Source organism: Artemia sp. Qi Xiang Cuo, chromosome 10, assembly GCF_049724085.1.
Source record: "Artemia sp. Qi Xiang Cuo chromosome 10, ASM4972408v1, whole genome shotgun sequence".
NCBI lineage: Eukaryota > Metazoa > Arthropoda > Branchiopoda > Anostraca > Artemiidae > Artemia > Artemia sp. Qi Xiang Cuo.
The window spans coordinates 15,978,758-16,001,248 of NC_142803.1; the positions used below are offsets into that span (position 1 = coordinate 15,978,758).

A 22,491-nucleotide genomic window follows, 5' to 3' on the forward strand; every position below is an offset into this window, starting at 1 on the left:
GTTTTAAGTTATGCCCTGGGGGCATATAAGGTTTTTAAAGAAGGAATTGTCGTAGAAACTTCAAAAAAGCTCTTTCGATTGGAAATTCAAATGGCTAGTGCCCTTTTTAATCGTCAAAGTGATTGGAGGGCAACTACCCCCCCCCCACACCCATCATTCCCCCAAACACATCCAATGAAAATTTTGAGATAGCTTTTTTGTTTAGCATAGTTGATTTCCAGATAGAAAATACATTTTTGAGGAGTACAATCCCCCACAACCCTAAGGGCAAGTTTTGTAAGTTTTGCCCTGAAGGCATAGAAGGTTTTTATTGAAATCGTTGTCGTAGAAACTTGAAAAAGGGCTCATTCAACTTAAAATTCAAAGGGATAGTAACCTCTTTCATAGTCGAAAGTGATTTCAGGGCAACTAACCCCCCTAAGCTAACCTAACATAAACTAGAGACGACACACACACAGAGACGACACACACACAGAGACAACAAACACACAGAGACGACACAAACACAAACAGACGACAAACACACAGAGACGAAACACACACAGAGAATACAGACACACAGAGACGACACACACACAGAGACGACACACACAAAGAGACGACACTCACACAGAGACGACACACACACAGAGACGACACACACAGAGAGATGACACACACACAGAGACGACACACACAAAGAGACAAAAAACATACAGAGACGACACACACAGAGAGACGACACACACATAGAGACGACACAAAACATAGAGACAGAGAGACGACAAACACACAAAGACGTGACATATACAGAGACGACACACACACAGAGACGACAAACACACAGAAACGACACACAAACAGAGACAAGACACACACAGAGACGACACAGACATAGATACGACACACATAGAGATAATACACATACATACACATAGAGATAAGCTTTTTACTGAAATCTTTGTCGTAGAAACTTGAAAAAGGGCTCATTCGATTTGAAATTCAAAGCGCTAGTACCCTTTTTAGTATTTGAAAGTTACTTGAGGGCAACTGACCCCCCTCTTAAGCCCCCCTTTTCGCCAGACAATCCCCCACAACCCTCAGTGCAATGATTTTAAGTTATGTCCTGGGGTCATATAATGTTTTTATGGAAATCGTTTTTATAGAAACTTGACAAAGGGCTCATTTGATTTAAAATTCAAAGGGATAGTACCCTTTTTAATAGTCGAAAGTGATTTGAGGGCAACTACCCCCCCCCCCCCTCTCACGCCCAACTTTTACCCAAACACATCCAATCAAATTTTTTACATAACCATTTTATTCAACGTAGTTGAAAGTTTTGGAAATTAGGTCTTTAAGGATGATAACCCCACAGCCCTCAGGGTAAGGGTCGTAAAATATGCCCTGGGGGCACATCAAGTTTTTATGGTAAACATTGTAATTGAAGTTTCAAAGGGGCATCGTCCAATTGACATTGGAAGGGCAAATGCCCTTTTTAGCATCTTAAAGTGACTCGAGAGTATCTAAAACCCCTCTCACACCTATCGTTATCCAAAACGCATCAAATCAAAATTTTGAGATATCCATTTTGTTCAACGTAGTTGAAAGTTCTCGAAATTAGGTCTTTTAGGATGATAACCCCCTCAGAGCCCTCAGTGCACGGGGTTGTAAGTTATGCCCTGGGGGCATTAAAGTTTATATCGAAAGTTGATATAGAAATTCCAAAAAGGGGTCATTTGATTGGAAATGTAAATTGTTCTTTTTAATAGTCGAAAGTGAGTTGAGAGTAATTAACCCCCCTCTTACGCCCACCATTTCCCCAAAAACATACAATCAAAGTTTAGAGATAGCAATTTTGTTAAACAGAGTTGAAATTTCTGGAAATTATGTATCTAAGGATGACAAACCCTCGAGAGCCCCAAGGGCGAAGGTTGTAGTTTATGCACTGGGGACATATAAGATTTTATAGATAGAGTTGTTGTAAAACTTCAAAAGGGTTTCATTCACTTCAAAATTGAGAAGGCTAGTGCCCTTTGTAATAGTCGAAAGTGACTGGAGCGTAACTAACCTCCCTCTCACGCCCACCATTCCTCCAAACACATCCAATCAAAATTTTTGGATAGTCATTTTGTTCAACGTAGTAGAAAGTTCTGGAAATTAGGTCTTTGAGAATGACCTTAGGGTAACAGTTGTAATTTATGCCCTGTGGGCATATAAGGTGTTTATAGAAAGCGTTGTCGTTTCCAAAAGTGCTCATTCGATTGGAAATCGAAAGGCCTAGTGCCCTTTTTAATAGTCGAAAGGGATTGGAAGGCTTGACATTTTTATAGTAAAGATCGATGTGGGTATAATGCATTATTTTTTGTTGTTGTCGTTGTTTAGACCAGGGCACTTCGTATCGAAGGGGTTGTCGTGGGAACTTCGAAAGGGGCTAATTCGATTAAAAATAGAAAGGGATGATGCCCTTTTTAATAGTCAAAAGTGATTGGAGGGCAACTAGTCCCCCTTCCACTCTCACCCTCCCCTTTGTCCATTATGTTTAAAAACTAAATGTTACCTTAAGATTAAACCAAAATGCACTGTGATAATGCTTATTCCCAATAAGGCATCTCAACAGTATCCAAGGAACGACTGAGGGTATTATGTTCAAACTTTCGGGGCTACTTCTGCTCTTAAAATTTGATCATATCAAAATAACGTAAGTGTATCCAAGCTATTAAAGAAAATAATCAGATTTTTTTGAAAATGGTGTCAAGTTTTCTATTTCAGGTCAATTAAGGGAGTTATGAAACTAAATTAAACAGTACTATTTGTGTCCAGGTTTTTAAAAGTGTGTATGCTGTTAAAAATTGCTGGATATTTTTCCCGGCATACAAATCGCAGGCCAAACTATAAAGTCTTAAAAAACCGAAAAGATTTAAAGTATTATTTTCTTTTTCCCTGAAAAGACCATGTCAATATAAAACGAACAGAAATTAATTTAAAAAGCTTTTTCTACACAATAAGTTTCTCAAAGAAAAGTAAAGAACTCCATTAAACAAACAAAGAGCAAAAATAAAATTAAATAATCTACCAAGTGTGAAACTACCACAAATCAGCATCGATAAATAAATGAAACCCAAATCGAACAGAAATTACAATAAATAAGCGAGCCAAATTCAAACCGAGCAGAAATTAACATAAGTTGGGCGCAAAACACCTATGCCTTCCCAAGGCCAGAACAAAATTTGCACTTTACTGAAAAAATACAAATGAATGAGCATTGTCAGTTTAATATACATATACTGATATTTAGTAATCAAAATGTTAATATTATTTGATTTATTAAAGTTATAAAAGTAAAAACATTTATGGAAAAGCTGCAGTAGCAAGCAAAATGCTGTCAGACATTAACGTAAGTCAATTAGCCGTAAGCCATAAGTCAATTTTCATGATCTTGAATCTCAGTTTTTTTTGTACTTTTTGGTTTATCTATCGTTTTTATACTCCACTGTTTTACACTACTGTAGTAGTGGGTTAGAAATAAGTTATTATTATTATTGCTGTAACCTATTACTGTCACTTGAGGTCTAGTCTTTCGTCTTTCCATTTGATCTTCTGTTCTATGTTTACTATGTTTCACAAAAAATTTCGGTACTCCTATGTTAAACGGACTCTTTAATATACTGCAATGGAAACCAGTCACAAAAAAACCGTTTTGATGGGATAATTCAAGACACCACTATAGAGTAATACAATGTATAGCAAGGTTTTTATTGCGTATACGATATTTAAACTGTTGTTTTTTGGGGTTTAGGGGGGAGTATCTAGGTTCGGTTAGGTTAGGTTACGTAATCATATATGCTATGTTTTACCCCCACCCCTAATGGGCAAATATATAGCCCAAATTCGCTTCTAAACTATTATATATTCATCCTATTTTATTTTATTTCATTAGCATTAACCAAACTAGCACTATATAAAAGAGTCCGTTTCACATAGGAGTACAAAAATTTCTCAAAGCTGCCGACAAACACCAAAATACCAATGAAAATCTGGAGGATCAGAGTGCGGTTGAACATGTACCGCCCCGCTTATCCCCTCCTCTGATAATAGCTTAGTAAAGACGTTTTTGAGATAATTGCTATAGGCCGTTTACTGAGCTGCTCTCAAAGGGATGAACGCCACTGCAATGTAGGTTAGGAGGAATAATGTAAGATTAAACATACATTTCTCTACTAACCCTCCCTTTGAGCACTCCCTTTAAGAAGTGTTAAAAAAAAAAAAAAAAAAAAAAAAAAAAAAAAAAAAAAAAAAAAAAAACAAACAAACAAACAAGAAACAACAACATCTTAGAGAGGACCATCAACATATTACAGGAACTGTTGAGGATCTGGGACTCTGGGTACCCAAACGGGCCTGAAAATTAAAACCAAGTTCATTCGGTGTAAGTCAGTCTTATTTCATATAGATTTTTATTTTAGAAGTATATTTTAGTTATTCCTGCTTCAAGAATATATCTTATTACTAATAAAAATCTCTCAACTGCGAGAAGATATCCATGTTGCTCCCTCACAATTGCAAATAATTTCCGACTTTGAAAAGGTATTTATGAAATTGACCGGGAGCCACTTGTTAGTAAAGATTATTCCTAACAAGCGTGCCGAAAAATTCATTTTCTAAGAACATTCTCCCGGGTTTACATTCCGTAGAATTTCCTAGTGAGTTTAAAATCTATTTCAAATAAAAATCAAGGAAGTTCATGAATGTTGTGATAACGATTACAATAACTTACAAGCGAAACTTTCAACAAAAGCGAAACATTCTTTTTGCGTAAATTTTATTTTTGAAAAGAAAACTAGTTCTGTTAGAGCAGACAATGGAAAGTAGAAAAAATCAGGTACTTACCAGTTAGTGCGAAGTCGAGTGGCCCATACATAAATCTTGCTATCACAATCTGAGGCATACCTTCTTTGAGAATAATATCATTGCCACGATGATTGGCTCCAACATTCTTCAGTTTTACTGAAGTTCGCTTACGAAGCCATTTTTCACATGGATCTGTTGGTGTGAAAACACTGTCACTGTGCCCACCCTCGTCTGAGGAGTTCACTTCTCCGCGAGAAATCTTTAAAAGACCGAATTTTTATTAAATAATAATAACATAAACCTATGTGACCGTGAATGTCCGAAATTGGTAAGTGTCGACATTCACCGGTGAATGTCCGAAATACCTTTTTTTCTCCTTGGTTTAAGTCAGTGTTGCCAGTCAACTTTTTAATTTAAAGCAAGGTTTGAGGATGACAGGTTAGGTTAAGTTAGATTAGAATTGGTTGGGTTAGGTTAGCTTAGGTTTTTAACCCATTTCTGATATTTATAGCCAAACGTCCAAAATTGGTAAATGTCGATATTCTCCGGTGAATGTCCGAAATATCTTTTTTTTTCTGCTTGGATTTAGTCAGCGTTGCCAGTCAACTTTTCCAGTTTTACGCAAGGTTTGATGGCGACATGTTAGGCTTTTAACCCATTTTTGAGATTTATAACTAATTTAACCTAAGCCAACCTAACCTAATCTAACTTTAACCTTTACAATCAAAACTTGCATAATAGTGGAAAAGCTGATTCACAAAGCTAATTGAATCAAAGCAGAGAAAAAGAAATTTTGGACATTCACCGGTGAATCAGAAATTAACCAGATTTCGGACATTCGCAGTAACAGCTATAATGCTTCGAGGTTGGACAAGAAATTCAGAAATATGGGCATAATTTTTCTTAAAGGGGGACGGGACTAGAGACCCAGAAAACATATTCGTCGAAATAGAGTATAGAAGCTTTACTGTGTAGAAGGGTTCAAAAATCATCAGATTTTTGAAGAAGGTCGAAGCTTTCATTATGAGCATTGAATCAAATAGATGAGTCATTTCATACAGTAGTTTGAATATATATGCATATTATATTCAATATATTTATTATATACATGCTCAGCCAAATTTATACATTGAAAAAGCTACTTTTCGCATAATAAAAAATCCATCATGCACTTAAAAAATCCAAAAATCACGGATTTCTCACTCCGTTATTTTTACCTTTAGATTTTTTTTTCTTTTGTACAATTATTTGCTGAAAAAAAGCTTGATTTCCATCATTTCAAGTGGTGACGTCATTGCTAGGGAGTACTGTATACAATGTCGAAGTTCAGTGCATGGTTTTTCATTATAGTGAAAATTAATTCGTTTTAGTGGTTCTGAAATCTCTAGTTTTGCGTCAAATAACGTATATTTGCGAGGACATCTGTAGGAATTTCTAGCCGAAGTAAACAGGATTCTCGTTGAGACTTAAGGTAAAACAGCTGTGTCATATGCAACATGTTGAGACTGGAATCGACACTTCAAAAATAATAATTTTGAACTTGGGGGCAAAGAGCCCTCTCTTTACCCTCTTGCCCATAAAATGTCTGAACACCAAGAATTGGAGGAACTGCTTGATCAAGACCTATGTCAACATAATTTGGAAAACACCTTACAAGTTGATGAGTCAACAATTTCAAAGCGTTGGAAATGATCCGAAGTAAGGAAATTGAATGTCAAATTAGTTGAAATATTATTTTGTTAAAACAAAAAAGGAAAAGCAACTTGTTCAAGGTCTATATATTGAAATTTTGCTCATAAATAGGCCCCTCCCCTCCAAACTGAAAATCAAAAACATGTGTTTAAACTTATTCTCTGTTGAAATATCCAATAAACAGTTAAATGACCCATACGTAGGTCCTCTCCTTTCCCTTCCCCCTGCAAAACAGAGTTTTCTCTTTATCTCTTTTGCAAACCTAAATTTTTTCAGTCTCCAAGGCAATTGTATTAGCTCACTCACCTAAGAGAATCCATAAACAGGAATCTTAACTTGGAAAGATTTTGCAATCACAACTAATTTACCATCCAAACAAATCTTCCATTAATAGCAAATTTATTGATAGGTAAACTATAAGAACCTTATCAGTTCAGACTTCAGTAACAACTTAAGCCTTATGTGACTTTATCAGATTATTAAAAGGGTACTTATTGTACCCTTTATGGTACTTTAAGGGTACTTATTGTTAAACTCGATAACTGAAGTGAAGTTCAAGTGTGAAAAGGGTGACACTATTTCAGACCAAATTCTTACTGTAGTCTTATTTTTTATTGGACGTTGAATCCTTTAGATTTTGACACAAAAAGAAAAAAAAAGAAAAAAGAAAAGACAACAGGCAATGAATTTTCAAAGAGTAGGAGGCTCGGCCCAAACTTGTCAATACCCACCTCTATGAACAAACTGCCGTATAAATATACAAAACACACACACACACACACACACACACACACACATATATGTATATATATATATATATATATATATATATATATATATATATATATATATATATATATATATATATATATATATATATATATATATATATATATATATATATATATATATATATATATATATATATATATATATATATATATATATATGTATATATATATATATTATATATATTTTTGAGGAGGACAATGGCTATCTTATATGCCCTTATATGCCTTATAAAACCTTATATGCCCTGGGGGCATATAAGGTTTTTTATTGAAAGCGTTGTCGCAGAAACTTCAAAACAGGCTTAATCGATTGGAAATTCAAATAGCTAGTGCCATTGTTAATATTGGAACGTTATTGCATGGCAACTAGCCCCCCCGCACGCCCACCATTTCCCCAAACACATCCAATCAAAATTTTGAGATAGACATTTTGTTCAGCGTAGTTGATTTCCGGATAGAAAATATGTTTTTGAGGAGGACACTCCCCCACAGCCCTCAGGGTTAGAGTTTTAAGTTATGCCCTGGGGGCATATAAGGTTTTTAAAGAAGGCGTAGAAACTTCAAAAAAAAGCTCATTCGATTGGAAATTTAAAGGGCTAGTGCCCTTTTTAATAGTCGAAAGTGATTGGAGGGCAATTAGCCCCCCGCCTCCCCACGTCCATCATTCCACCAAACACATCCAATAAAAATTTTTGAGATAACCATTTTGTTCAGCATAGTTGATTTCCAGATAGAAAATATATTTTTGAGGAGGACACTCCCCCACAACCCTCAGGGCAAGGGTTGTAATTTATGTCCTGGGGGTATATAAGGTTTTTATTGAAAGTTTTGACATAGAAACTTAAAAGAACTCAATCGATTTGAAATTCAAAGGGCTAGTACCCTTTTTAATAGTCGAAAGTGATTTGAGGGCAACTAACCCCCCTCTCACAACCACCTTTTCCCCAAACACATCCAATCGAAATTTTTAGATAGCCATTTTATTCAACGTAGTTGAAAGTCTTGAAAATTACATATTTAAGGATGACAACCCCTCCCCCACAGCTCTAACGTCAAAAGTCTTAAGTTATGCCCTGGAGTATTTAAACCTTTCTTTAAGCTCGCCGTCATAAGAACGTCATAACGGCTTAGTTAATTAGATTTTGTAAGGAATAGTGCCTTTTTCAATAATTTAAAGTGATTGGATAGCGACTAACGTCCCTCTCACGCCCATCATTTTCCAAAACACATCCAATCAAAATTTTGAAATATTCATTTTGTTCAACGTAGTTGAACGTTCTGGAAATTAGGTCTTTTAGGATGATAACCCCCTCAGAGCCCTCAGTACAAGGGTTGTAAGTTATGCCCTGGGGGCATATGAGGTTTATATAGAAAGTTGTTGTATAAATCATAGGCAGCACGATCGCGCTGCCTAAATAAAGAACGGGGACACTCGAGACTGAGCAAAGAAACGGGGACTAAGTAAAGAGGGAAACACTCCCCCTCGGCCCTCAGGTCATGGATGTTAAGTTAAGCTTTTGGGAAATATATAATTGGTGTTGGCGCAGTGTGTATTTCATTATATAACTCCTTTAGAAATAGGCAAAGAAGTTGTTGTAGAAACTTCGTAAAAGTGTCATTCAATTGCAAATTGGAGTGACTTGTGCCCTTTTTATAGTCGAAAGTGATTGGAAGGCGACTAACGCCCCTCTCACGCCCATCATTTCCCCAAACACATCCACTCAAAATTTTGAGATAGCCATGTTGTTTAACGTAGTTGAAAGTTCTGGAAATTCGGTCTTAGAGGATGACAACCAACCTAACAGACCTTAGGGTAAGGGTTGTAATTTATGCAATGGGGGCATATAAGGTGTTTATAGAAAGCGTTGTCGTTTCCAAAAGGGCTCATTCGATTGGAAAATCAGATTTCAATGCTGATTTCAAATATATAACTTTCATCAAGTTTAGTGCTACCCATCAAAAGTTACGCGCCTTTGAAAATTTGGCTGATTTTCGAAAAAAGGGGGAAAGACCCCCTAAAAGTTATAGAACCTTAATGAAAAGCACAGCGTCATATTCCGCGTCTTAGAGAACCCTATTGTAGAGGTTTCAAGCTCCTATCTACAAAAATGTGGAATTTTGCATTTTTTTGCCAGAAGAAAGATCACGGGTGCGTGTTTATTTTTTTTTCCCAGGGGTGATCGTATCGACCCAGTGGTCCTAGAAGATCTTGGGAGGGCTCATTGTAATGGAAATTAAAAGTTCTAGTGCCCTTTTTAAGTGACCAAAAAAAAATGGAGGGCAACTAGGCCCCCTCCCACGCTCATTGTTTTCCCAAAGTCACCTGATCAAAATTTTGAGACAGCCATTTTGTTCAGCATGTTCGAAAATAGTATAAGTATGTCTTTTAGGATGACTTAATCCCCCAAAGTTCCCGGGAGGAGAGCTGAAAGTTATGAACTTTACCCAATGTTAACATATAGCATTGGTTATTGGGAAGTATACAGTACAGACGTTTTCAGGGGAGATTTTTCCCGGTAGTGGGGGGGGGGGGGTTAGGGCAGGGACGTACGCAGGAAGGGGGGGCCTCCGGGCCCGGGACCCCCAAAATCTCACGATTTTTTTTCATTTTCCCATAATTTTCTGATTTTTCTCACAGAATAATGGGTTTGAAGGATTTGGCCCCCCGAAACACTTTGGCCCCCCCGAAGCAAATTCCTGCGTACGTGCCTGGGGTCGGGGGTTATGTAGGAGGATCTTTCCATGAGGGAAGTTTTCATGGGCGAAGGGACATTGCTATGAAGGGGATGCCGGACTTCCCAGCATTATTTAAAAAAAGATCAGAAATTAAATATAAAAAAAAAAATTTTTCAACTGCAACAGCAGCAACATCAAAACCTTAAACGAACAGAAAATATTACATATATGATTGGGTTCACCCCCTAGTCAATAACTAACTCTTTAAGCCAGATATTTTTTAGTACTTTCATAAGAGCTATTTATTCTAATTAACGGCCTTTGTGGTTAAGGGGTCATTTTTGAAGAATTGGAACAAAATTCGAACTTTAGAGTACAAAGCGAGGTATTGTCTAGGGGGCGAACCCCCTAATATACGTATTAAAAAATATATGAATATAGAAGTTCCTTACGTAACTTAATTCGTAAGTTACGTATATTTATTACTAATAAAAACCTTCGTAAATAAAATGGAACTAGTTTCGAGAAAGCCATTTAACCAAATAAAAGTAAATTAATATGAAAATTTTGTTTTAATTATTCATGTACTGTGAGCCAAGATCAAAACCAGCATTTATTCAAAAACGTTCAAAAATTAAATAAACAAAAAAAACAAGTTTTTTAACTGAAAGTAAGGAGCGACATTAAAACTTAAAACGAACAGAAATTATTCCGTATATGAAAGGGGCTGTCCCCTCCTCAACGACTTGCTCTTTACGCTAAAGTTTGACTTTCTCACAACTCTATTTTTTTTAAACAATAAAAACTTTAGCGTAAAGAGCGAGGCGTTGAGGAGGGGACAGCCCCTTTCATATACGGAATAATTTCTGTTCGTTTTAAGTTTTAATGTCGCTCCTTACTTTCAGTTAAAAAAAACTTGTTTTTTTTATTTAATCTCTCATATAAAAACGTAGTCTAGCCATCTTAACTTTTTTTTTTATCACAGCCCAGGAAAATCGGGCTCGGCGAGCAGCTTGTCCCAAGCCAGAAAAGAAGGAGGGTTGGACGATAGGCTAATCCCCTATCCCTGTAAAAATTTTGGATAATTTTCGAAACGACAACGAAAAGCCTCGGACCTAATTTCATTTCTCTGGTAACGACCACTGACCTCCCCCGGACACGATTTTTGAAAGCGAATGAACCTTTTCGTCTTGCTTTTTGGAATGTCAGGACTGTTAATACTGCGCTTTTGAGATCGTCGCTCGAAGAACTTTGGTCAAAAGTGCAAGAGAGGTCGTCATGGAGAGGCACCCTTGTCGCCTTATGCGCCAGCCGGCGTGGGAAGACCTAACTAACAGGAAAATCGGATCGTATCACATTTTTTGTACAGCCATTAGTATGATATACGGTAAGTCAAACGGGTACCTAAAACAGTCTTACAGAAGAACAGAAACAGAAGAAAATTCTTTTTAGAATCATCGAACATATCATCCTCAATCTTTCAACACTGCCTAACGCCTAACACAGCTGAATCTAACGCCTGTTCATAATCTACAAAACTGAGAACTAAAGGGGACTGATGATTCAGACACTTCTCAATTATCAACTTTAGTGTGAAAACCTGTATATATTTTTTTAAAATCCTCTGCCCTTCTTAAAACCAAAACGTTTTTAAACTCCCCCTCCACCAGCATTTGTGTCATTAATCATGTTAATTAACTTGTTTCATAGACGAATCAAGCAAATGCCTCTACAATTGCTTCACTCTCTTTTTCTCCTTTCTTATCAAAATTTTAATTAAATTTTTTTCAATAATCAGTAGATTCTTTATCAAAAACCTAAGTAAAAGCAATAAATTTTTCAAAATTTCAGGCGATAAATAAAAGTTCAAAATAGGGATAAAATCCTTTTAATAGACAGTGATGATGATAGCAGTGATAGAAATTCACAAAAATACCAGAAATTTCGGTCACATATGCGGTGACCATCATTAGAAATAGAACTAAACTCAAACAATTTAAAACAATAGTTTATATACGAAATGAAATAAAACTACATATTGTTTAATTCTCTAATTCTTTTCAAAGGAAATGCGGAAGCTAGTCTCTTTCATCTTCTTGGATTGGGTTCATTAGTGTTCAATGATATAACACTTGGACAGATGTCAACTACATTGGGTGAATTGAAATTTACTCTATCTGGTCTTAGTAAATTACCGTAGATAGAATTAAGCCCAAGTTCACCTGTGTTCCGACTCAAATCTATGTTCTTGATTAAGGTGTTATTTTTTTCAAGAGTTTCACGAAAATTTTTGCTTTAAACCCTGATCCCTAGAAATCAAAGAGACATTATCGAATAAAATAAAATGATCTGGAAAATTAAAAATATGTTCTGAAACGGCTAAAGTAAAATCTTCAGGCTTAGAGTATTGCTTTAAAGCAAAACAAATAGAATCTTGATGCTGTAATAGCCTCATTTCAAAGTTATGGGTTGTACGTTCCACATATGAGCTTCCACTAGTACGTGGGATCCTTTAGATCCGACTTTACTGGCCCAACCAAGCTAAATCCTTTGTACTACTTAAAACTGCCTAAGACGTTGCGACTCTCTAAAGCTACCTCTGTACTATGACTCTGTAAAATTCTTTTGAGTTTTTCACTTCGCCCGGGTACATATGGTACAAATTTCTTAACAGCTTCCTTTCTAGAAGAGTTTCGGCTGCTTCTACATCAATATTTGTGTACATTGATACAATGTAGAAGCTTGAAAGCAAAGAACTTTTGAAGAAATTTCTACTTTTTTCAGTTTTTCAACCAAATTCGAAGAATTCTTAATTTACCAAATTTGTGTAGACAAAAGTAGTTTACAGATTGACACTAACCATTTGCTCAAAACACTTGTTGGTGGCCTTGTACTTGACACAATTAGTCGTAATGATAGGTCAAGCTTATAACTTTTCGGAAGTCCTTATAATTTAGCGCGCAAGGAACTGGGTGGCAAGATTTTGTAATAAAGCTGCTGTGTTATTTTTCCATCATACTTTAAACACTCTAATTCGTACTTAAACCTATTTGTAAAAGAGTCTGTTGTATTATACGATAGCTTCTAGCGTGTTTTTTCATAATTTAGTAAACTCATTAATTCTTATTCGCTGTTCTCAATATTCATCACAACTAAAGTTTTACTCTAATCCGATTTTGTAGTGATAACTGAACCTTACTTTCTTAAGTTTTTTATAATTACCATGTTTTCGATGTTCGTAATAGGATATCCCGGCCTCAATACAAAATTAGAAAACGTTTTCAAGCTGGATGCTCTTACTAAGCTAATATATTTTATTAGGTTTGCGTTTTTATGCAAAGATGCTTCTATTGAAGAGATAATATCTTCTGCGGGATAATATCTTCTACCCTTTTCAAGCACTGATTGTTCTTGTATCGTTAAAGTTCTGGATGAAAAATTAACCACGCCTGGTCCAAGAATTGACGAAGGTATTACCGAATTATTTGTTGATAATTTTGAAAACCTTTTTAGCAATCCTTCTCTTGAAAGGCGAAAGTCATGATTGAAGTGATTTTTTTCTGTTTGTTGAATAAAACAGAAGACACTTACACTAACCTTTTTTGAAATGAGATTTTCCATTGAAAGTTTATCTCTCAATATTAAAGCTCTTTTTTACTCTTATCCTTACTAATGTGATTTAAAGTCTTGAAATGTAAGCTTCGTTCAAACTTTTCTTCCTTGAAAGTGCCCAAATGTAAATTGAATTTTAGTGAAGGTAGCACAATTCTCATCTTCTTACATTGTAGAAGAAAATCCTACTGGTTTATAACATTTGCATTTTATTTTCGGAGTGTTTATATATTTATAAACATTTTTTGTCGAACCATCCCCATAAATATGACGTAGATAATTTTGAAGACCACACTGCCTTTCCATGACGATAAATAAAAGTTCAAATAGGATAAAATCCTTTTAGTAGACAGTGATGATGATAACAGTGATAGAAATCCAAGAAAGTCAAAGAGGCTAGCTTCCGCCTTTTCTTTGATAAGAATTACGGTAGAGAATTAAACAATATGTAGTTTTATTTGATTTCGTATATAAACTTTTGTTTTAAATTGTTTTAGTTTAGTTTTACTACTGATAAACGGTCGCTGCATATGTAACCGAAATATCTGGTATTTTTGTAAATTTCGGGTTTAGGAATAAGTTGGGTAATCTGTGAGGGCAATTTTTTTTTTTCATAAATACCATAAAAAATTCATTTCCAATGAAAATACCACAAAAAGAATTTTCAAAATCTACAGGTGCCACAAAATAAGTAAATTTTTCTTTTCATCAAATCTAAGGGGGATTATCATTTTTGGCACCTTGCCAACAATGATTTGGAACACATATTGAACCTAAGTTATTATATATATAGAGAGAGAGAGAGAGAGAGAGAGAGAGAGAGAGAGAGAGAGAGAGAGAGAGAGAGAGAGAGAGAGAGAGAGAGAGAGAGAGAGAGAGAGAGAGAGAGAGAGAGAGAGAGAGAGAGAGAGAGAGAGAGAGAGAGAGAGAGAGAGAGAGAGAGAGAGAGAGAGAGAGAGAGAGAGAGAGAGAGAGAGAGAGAGAGAGAGAGAGAGAGAGAGAGAGAGAGAGAGAGAGAGAGAGAGAGAGAGAGAGAGAGAGAGAGAGAGAGAGAGAGAGAGAGAGAGAGAGAGAGAGAGAGAGAGAGAGAGAGAGAGAGAGAGAGAGAGAGAGAGAGAGAGAGAGAGAGAGAGAGAGAGAGAGAGAGAGAGAGAGAGAGAGAGAGAGAGAGAGAGAGAGAGAGAGAGAGAGAGAGAGAGAGAGAGAGAGAGAGAGAGAGAGAGAGAGAGAGAGAGAGAGAGAGAGAGAGAGAGAGAGAGAGAGAGAGAGAGAGAGAGAGAGAGAGAGAGAGAGAGAGAGAGAGAGAGAGAGAGAGAGAGAGAGAGATAGAGAGAGATATATATAGAGAGAGAGAGAGAGAGAGAGAGAGAGAGAGAGAGAGAGAGAGAGAGAGAGAGAGAGAGAGAGAGAGAGAGAGAGAGAGAGAGAGAGAGAGAGAGAGAGAGAGAGAGAGAGAGAGAGAGAGAGAGAGAGAGAGAGAGAGAGAGAGAGAGAGAGAGAGAGAGAGAGAGAGAGAGAGAGAGAGAGAGAGATGTTTTTATTTATAAATTATTTATTGTTTTTATATTTTTATAATTTTTTTTTTATAATGTATTATTTTATAAATTTTTATTTGTTTTTTTTTTTTTTTTTTTTTTTTTTTTTTTTTTTTATTTTTTTTGTGTTGTTAGGAAGTTATTTTTTATATATATATATATATATATATATATATATATATATATATATATATATATATATATATATATATATATATATATATATATATATATATATATATATATATATATATATATATATATATATATATATATATATATATATATATATATATATATATATATATAATAAATGAGATGAAACAAAGAATGGAGTTCTTAAGCTAAAAAAAAGACGACCGAAGCATGGCCCTAGTACAATTCCTAAAATTCATATTTCTATGGAATTTAAAACAAAAATGAAGAAAGAAGGAGAAGAAGGAATAAAATTTCACGAGCTAGAAAAGACAACCAAACAAAAAACACAACATAATTCAAAAATTCGTAAATCTAAAATGAGCAAAATTGAATTGTCAATGAAATTTAAAATCAAAATTGAATTGAAAAATAAGATATTTAATTGAGATCTTTTCTAATAAAAAAAGGAGTTCTAATGAATTCCATCCTAATTCAACACAACAAAAGATGAGAAATATTTGGTTTTACCTGTCTAAGAATAAATGCGGCCAGATCATAACTCTCCCAATAGGAAGCATGGAATAAATGTGGCAATGCTTCAGAAGGAAAGCTTCCCAGACCATCTGGGCGATAAAGGCTATAATCAAGTCTCTTCACTCCCCACCATCTTCTTGTCAAAGAACTAACAATTTGGAGATCTAACTTGCCATTATGTGACGGAAATTATCTCCATTCTCTTCACCCAGTTGGTCCGCGTGACTTTGAAGAAATTCCAGTAAATGGTAAGGCTTTCCATCTCCAAGCGGAAATTTTTGGTATCTCGGCACACCAAAGGGGGCAGTACTTGTAAAACGTGCAGATATAATTGGCTCAAGTCTAACAGCTAAAGGGTCAGTGGTATGAAACAAATTAAAAACTTGAGAGCAAGTTGGCTTTGATATATCACTTGGTTTATTACGGCAAAGCTTCCTCGAGGCTAAAACAAGTCCTAGGGGAGAGCCTAGCAGAAACAGGCTATTCACCGACAAATTCAAGTTTTTCTTCTATTTTTAAGCCAGATATGGCATCATAAGCCAGAACAGAGCCCATACAATCAGCCACAATTTCAACACTACCATCAAAATTAACTGAAGTTTGTCCGAACTGCCTGTACACATTATTTGCAGCAATCACAGTGTTCCGAACACACTCAATATATGACGGTGTTTGAACAGCCAAAACTGGCAAAGCGCCAACTGGTATTTTTTGTTGTACAGATCCAGGATCTCCAGGAACAGTAGATAATGATGAAATAACTGCCAGGGCTGATGCAGCAGGCTGTGGACAAGGAATTAATCTCACAGCTAAGCGTCCACATGCTGAAGAATAATGTTGCCTCGCGACCGTGTCAAGAGAGGCACGAAAAGTTGCAATATCCGACTGACGAGAAGAGGCATCTACACATCCATCCAGAACTGTACCTGTAAGGATAATAAGCAATTGTAATTATATTGGAAGATTATTCGGCCATGTACAAAAAAAAAACGATTACGGTAACGCTACGCTATTGTTAAACAGAATAACGCAGAGAAATAAAGCGACAAATATATATAATATATCTAATAAAAATAGAAAAAAAATATATAAGGGAAACATACTCTATGATTCGCGCTGCATCAAATGTTTGAAAGACTCGAAATAAAAACTGCCAAAATTAGTAAGCATATTACGCAATTTTACACATAATGCATCTTCACATATTCTATATGAATATTTGCTTTATCATTAAAACTAAAATCGGTAAACTATTTAGAAATAATATTGCTAAAAATTAATGCGATTAATGCCATAAAAAAGTAAAATCATTAAACACAATATAATTGTTAAACTCTCGTATGATCATAAATATAATAACTGATAACATACAACTAAATAATATATTTTCACTAGGGATCAGGAAGAAACAGAAAGACAAGGAAAGGAGAAGAGATGAAGAGACAGACGAGGTCTTTCTCTTCCGTCAAAGGAGGGAAAGACAACCTCAGGGTCTTCAGGGTCATATAGAAAAAATAATAGCACAAACACCTGCAGCAAACACGTCCATTTTTTCTACGACTGAAGTGTTTCAGCTTAGAATTTTCACTAGTAAAACAATATTTTTTGAGAATTTTTTTTATTTATGAAATTTTTTTCTGAACCAAAGAAATATAAAACTTCAAAAGGATTTGTGGATCCATGCTAAGTCTTTGGGTCCAGGCTGTATTTGACAAAAGTGCATTGCTTCTTGTGAACACACTGACGATACACGGCCGGGTTACTTCCCATGCTAAACCCGTGCCAAAAGTCTAATATATTACACTGTCTATAAAAATTATAAAAAATACAATTTATTTAAATTAGAGGTCTCTTGAACACTATAAACGGATTAAGCATACAAATCGTAATACCAACAATCATATTTATTTTTTTTTTTTTTTTTTTTTTTTTTTTGCTTAGTGAGAATACTATTTTTGTCCTTGATTACTTCTTGTCCTTGTTTTTTTTCTTGCAGGTGTTTCTCCTGTTCTTAGTGTTGTCTTTTTCTTTTTATTTATTCCTCTTGCGTGCATTTTTGTGTGCAGAGGTAACAAATAAACTATTATTAGAGAACAAATAATAGATGCGTAGTAGAAAAAAAATGTAAAAACAAAACATAAAGCACAGACTATAAATTAAAATTGCGTACTAATTATCTCCAGCAACAATTTTAAAACCTATTCAAGACCAATAACTGAGATCATAGCCCTTCTCTCCCCTCAGAAAAAAAATATTTTGATACAGATTATAATATCGAGCAGAAACTATGCAGATTTGATTAAGAACAATATTTTGGAATTTCTGGAGAGATTTGGTATGAGCCTCGTCAGACCGCATTCCAAAAATTAATTATTTGTTTTTTAATAACTAATAGTTGCATAAATTAATTACTATTACTATTAGAACTAGCAACTCGTCACACCATAAAGCTGCCTGAAGCCAACATGTACACAGGGCTCTTTGATTTTTTGGCTACATTTACGATACCTCAAGAGCCACCATTTACCGAGGGAGAAGGCCTTATCTAAGAATTCATTAGTTGTTTCGTTAATGGTCGTATTCTATTTATAAGTTTGTTTTTTATAATAAACAAAATATTTACAAGGTACTTGCCTAAAATATAAAACACACTCGTGAACTTGTATAGAGAATACCCGGTTTTTCACGCTGTATATACCAGACAATAACCTTCGGCTTGTTGGGAAACCACATTATAGATTTTTTTAATTTAATATTTAGTTGGTATTTTGGTTAGGTTAGGTTATTTTAGGTTACGAGCCCTTCCATAATTCTTTGTGGTAGTATTCATAATATTGTTACTAAACCACTGTATTTTCATCATATTTTGTTTTATTTCATTAGCATTCACCAAACTTCACTTCTCGAGTGTTTTATACTACAGACAAGAACCATTTATAAATAATTAGAGAATAAATTGCTGATAAAAATGTTTTGTTTAATTATATGGTACTAATCCTTATTTTTAAGGAAACTCCGTCTGGCTGTAGAAGGTTGAACAGCCAATTGAGCTCTTTGACACCTATACAATTAAAAAAAAACTTTTTTTAATGTGAAATAGAGTTGGGTTATATTGGCTTCTGAAAGGCTCAATTTAAAAAAAAAAATATCCACACAAAAAGGAACACCGATTCCCTTTTTTCCTCGTTGATCCCGCGAAAAAGATAAATGGTCCTATTCTAATTTCACGTTACTCTTTATTATTGAGATTAGTTCGTTAAATTAAAATTCTCAGGATAACTACATAAACAGGAGTCGATATAATATGCTATGAGCACCTCTGAGTTAATTGAGCAAGCTGTGGTCCAAGTCAATCTAATGCACCCCCTCCCCCTCCCGACAAAAATAAATCTGATAGTCAGTTTGAAATTGTTAAATAAACTGACATAAAAGGGAACAAGGAGTTTTTATCTTTATTATTTTAAACCACATAAAATATGAACTCTGGATGTGTGCAGTGGGGGCCATGGATAAAATTGCCGAGGATCTGGAAGATGCAGCTAGACAGTATAATAGTAAAATACTGCACTGGCATTTTAATAAATTTAGAGGGAGTAGTCAATCCGGACCTAGCCCAGTTAGACAGAAACGGGGTCACAATCAGTATTAAGGAAAGAACAATAGAGAGACGGGCCGAACAGTTTGAGAATTTTCTCAACCAAGATAGAGTTGCAGGAAAAGATATACAGGAAAATGAAAAAGTTTGTGATATCTTGGATGTGCAGGAAGATTTGTTTTGTGAGGAAGATTTAGCGACAGTTTTAAAAGTATTAAAAAATAATAAGACTCCTGGTGCAGATAGGAGGGTAAAACAGTTTCTTAAATATGGTGGCTCTGAGGTTAAAAATAAGTTACTGAAGATTATGAATATGATTTTTGAACAAGGGGAAATACCTAACGATTTTAGAAAAAACCTTAATTAAGGCACTTTACAAGAAAGGTGATAAAAGTGAGTGTCGTAATTATCGAGGCATTAGTCTGGTCTTTGTAGGTAGTAAATTACTTAGCAATATGATACTTTTTAGACTGAGAGATGCCGTAGACAAACTTTTAAGAGAAGAACAGTGCGGTTTTAGAAAAGGTGTTGCAGGATGTGTCCGACCCAAATTTTCACTCTTAGGTTAATAATTGAGAATTGCCTGAGTTTTCAAACACCTTTGGTCTTCAGTTTTATAGATTATGAGCAAGCGTTCGATTCTGTTGATAGAATAGCTTTAGTAAAGGTTTTATCCTTGTATGGTATACCAGACAAATAAATTAAAGTGAGTAGTGCTATGTACGAGAATAACACAGCTGCGGTTAAGGTAAGAAATGAGGTTAGCAGCTGGTTTTGTATTAAATCAGGAGTTAAGCAGGGTTGTGTTCTATCCCCCTTTATATGGATTATTTTGATGGACTTTGTTTTAAGGAGCACAGGAAAGGCAATGGGTGACCACGGAATCAAATGGGGAGGAAAAAGTCTCCTGGACTTGGATTATGCACCTGATTTAAGCATCCTAGATGAAAGTGTGAGCAAAATGAATGAAGTTTTAGAGGTTTTGCGAGTTCAGGGTGCTAGAATTGGTTTGAAAATTACTGTTAGGAAGACTAAGTAACTAAGGCTAGGAATAAGTGAAGATGAAAAGGTGACGTTGGGTAATGAAAAGATTGATCAGGTGGGCAGCTTCACTTACCTTGGTGGTATTATTAGTAAACATGGTGGGAGCAGTGAAGATTTTGGAAGTAGATAGCCAAGGCTCAGGGTGTTTTTTCACAATTAAAAAAAGTTTGGAAGAATAGGAAGATAAGTCTGCAAACCAAGAGTAGAATATTTGAAGCTACAGTGATGACAGTAGTCAAATATGGCTCGGAAGCATGGACGCTCCGAAAAGCGGATGAAGATTTGCTAGATGTTTTCCAGAGAAATTGCTTAAGGATTGTTCTGGGTACCCGGCTGACTGACCGTATTTCAAACAACAGGCTATACGAAAAATGTGGTTCAATACCGCTCTCTAGGGCTATAATGAAAGAAATGAGTAGGTGGCGTTGGGCGCGTTGTGCAGATAAAGGATGACAGATTGCCGAAGATTTTTCTTTTTGGCCAACCGTCTAGGGCTAAATGGAAAGCAGGTCGTCCTCGTCTGGGGTGGGAGAACGTCATAAAGAAAGATTTAAAGGAAATGGGAACTTCTTGGGCGGGTGTAAAAAGGGAGGCTTTGAATAGATTAGGGTGGAGGAAGAGCGTGCTTAGCAGTGTTGGCCTCAGGCGGCTTGGTGCTGCGGCGAGTTTTTAGTAGTAGTAGTAGTAGTATATATATATATATATATATATATATATATATATATATATATATATATATATATATATATATATATATATATATATATATATATATATATATATATATATATATATATATATATATATATATATATATATATATATATATATATATATATATATATATATATATATATATATATATATATATATATATATATATATATATATATATATATATGTAAACTCAATTTTCATTTAATCCGATGCAAACACAATTTGTATGCCCCTAATTTTTAAATAACAGCATATGCTGCAATCAAGGCCGTATCCAAGGGGAGGCTACAGGGCTTGACCCCCCCCCCCCCCCCTTGGAATTGTCAACCAAATCGTAAAAACTTAACAAAATGCATATAAAAAAATATTTGATGCGTTTTTTAAGATTTTTTTTATACCCCCCGAACAAAAATCCTGGATATGCCCAAGGTTACAATTTTGATGAGGAAACCTTGAATCTAAATAAACTAAAAAAAAAAACAATAATAATAAATTCCTCTGAAATGTTTCGTGTGGAAGATAATATATGCAAAATATGGCTTAATAAATAAATTAATCCCCTTTTGACATATGGTAATTACTGTAAAGTTGAAGGGCTTCCTAGAAAAAAAAAAATCAAGGGCTTCAAAATCCAATTCTATAAAAATGATTCTGAGAGCATCTTAAAATAACGAAACATAGGATTTGGTTAAGTTGCATGCTATTTTTCCTGGCAAAAGTTGAAATTGAAGTTTAAAGTAAAAAAAAACAACTCAAGGGCAAGACGGAGGTGGGATTTCCAAAACACGTCAGGCATGCAACTGTGTTGGCCCTAGGCCAAGTGGAATGTCAGATGAATCCGCCAACTGAAGAAGCCATTTTCTTATGCTACAACCAAAAATAATTTTTTCACGACAAATTACGTACTTTTTGCATGTACAAATTACTTAATTTTCATTTACGTAATTAAGTAGATTACGTATGTTTTTTACGTAATTACGTTTAATGTACGTTGAAAAACACTTTTTGTTTTATTATAATCGGTTTGTTTATTTATTGTTGTTAATTATAACTGTCATTACTTACCGAATTGGTAAGAAACTGTAACTAATCTAACATCTCTGTAATGCAGCGTGTAGCTAAAGCCTAAAGGCAAGCGTATTTTCCAGAGACCATTTACAATTCACACTGTCATGTGGTTTCTGATAATCAGAGGGTGTGAAACCTGAAGGAAAGCGGCTATTGCAAACAGTTTAAGGGGAATCGGTATCTTAAACGATCACACAGTGTTGTCCATTATAAACTTTTAGTTTTGTGGAAAAACTATTTAGAACAGATTTGGCGGTCTTGC

General features: G+C 35.1%; 1 protein-coding gene across 1 annotated transcript in view; it reads right to left on the reverse strand.

Moving 5' to 3' along the window:
* The window catches only part of rdgB (retinal degeneration B), a 47,667-nt gene that overhangs the window by 19,789 nt on the left and 5,387 nt on the right, over positions 1-22,491 (reverse strand). The window contains 4 exon segments of the mRNA XM_089095290.1: positions 4,867-5,086; positions 15,800-15,954; positions 15,957-16,296; positions 16,298-16,731. Of these exon segments, the coding sequence (XP_088951416.1) occupies positions 4,867-5,086; positions 15,800-15,954; positions 15,957-16,296; positions 16,298-16,731 (1,149 nt within the window).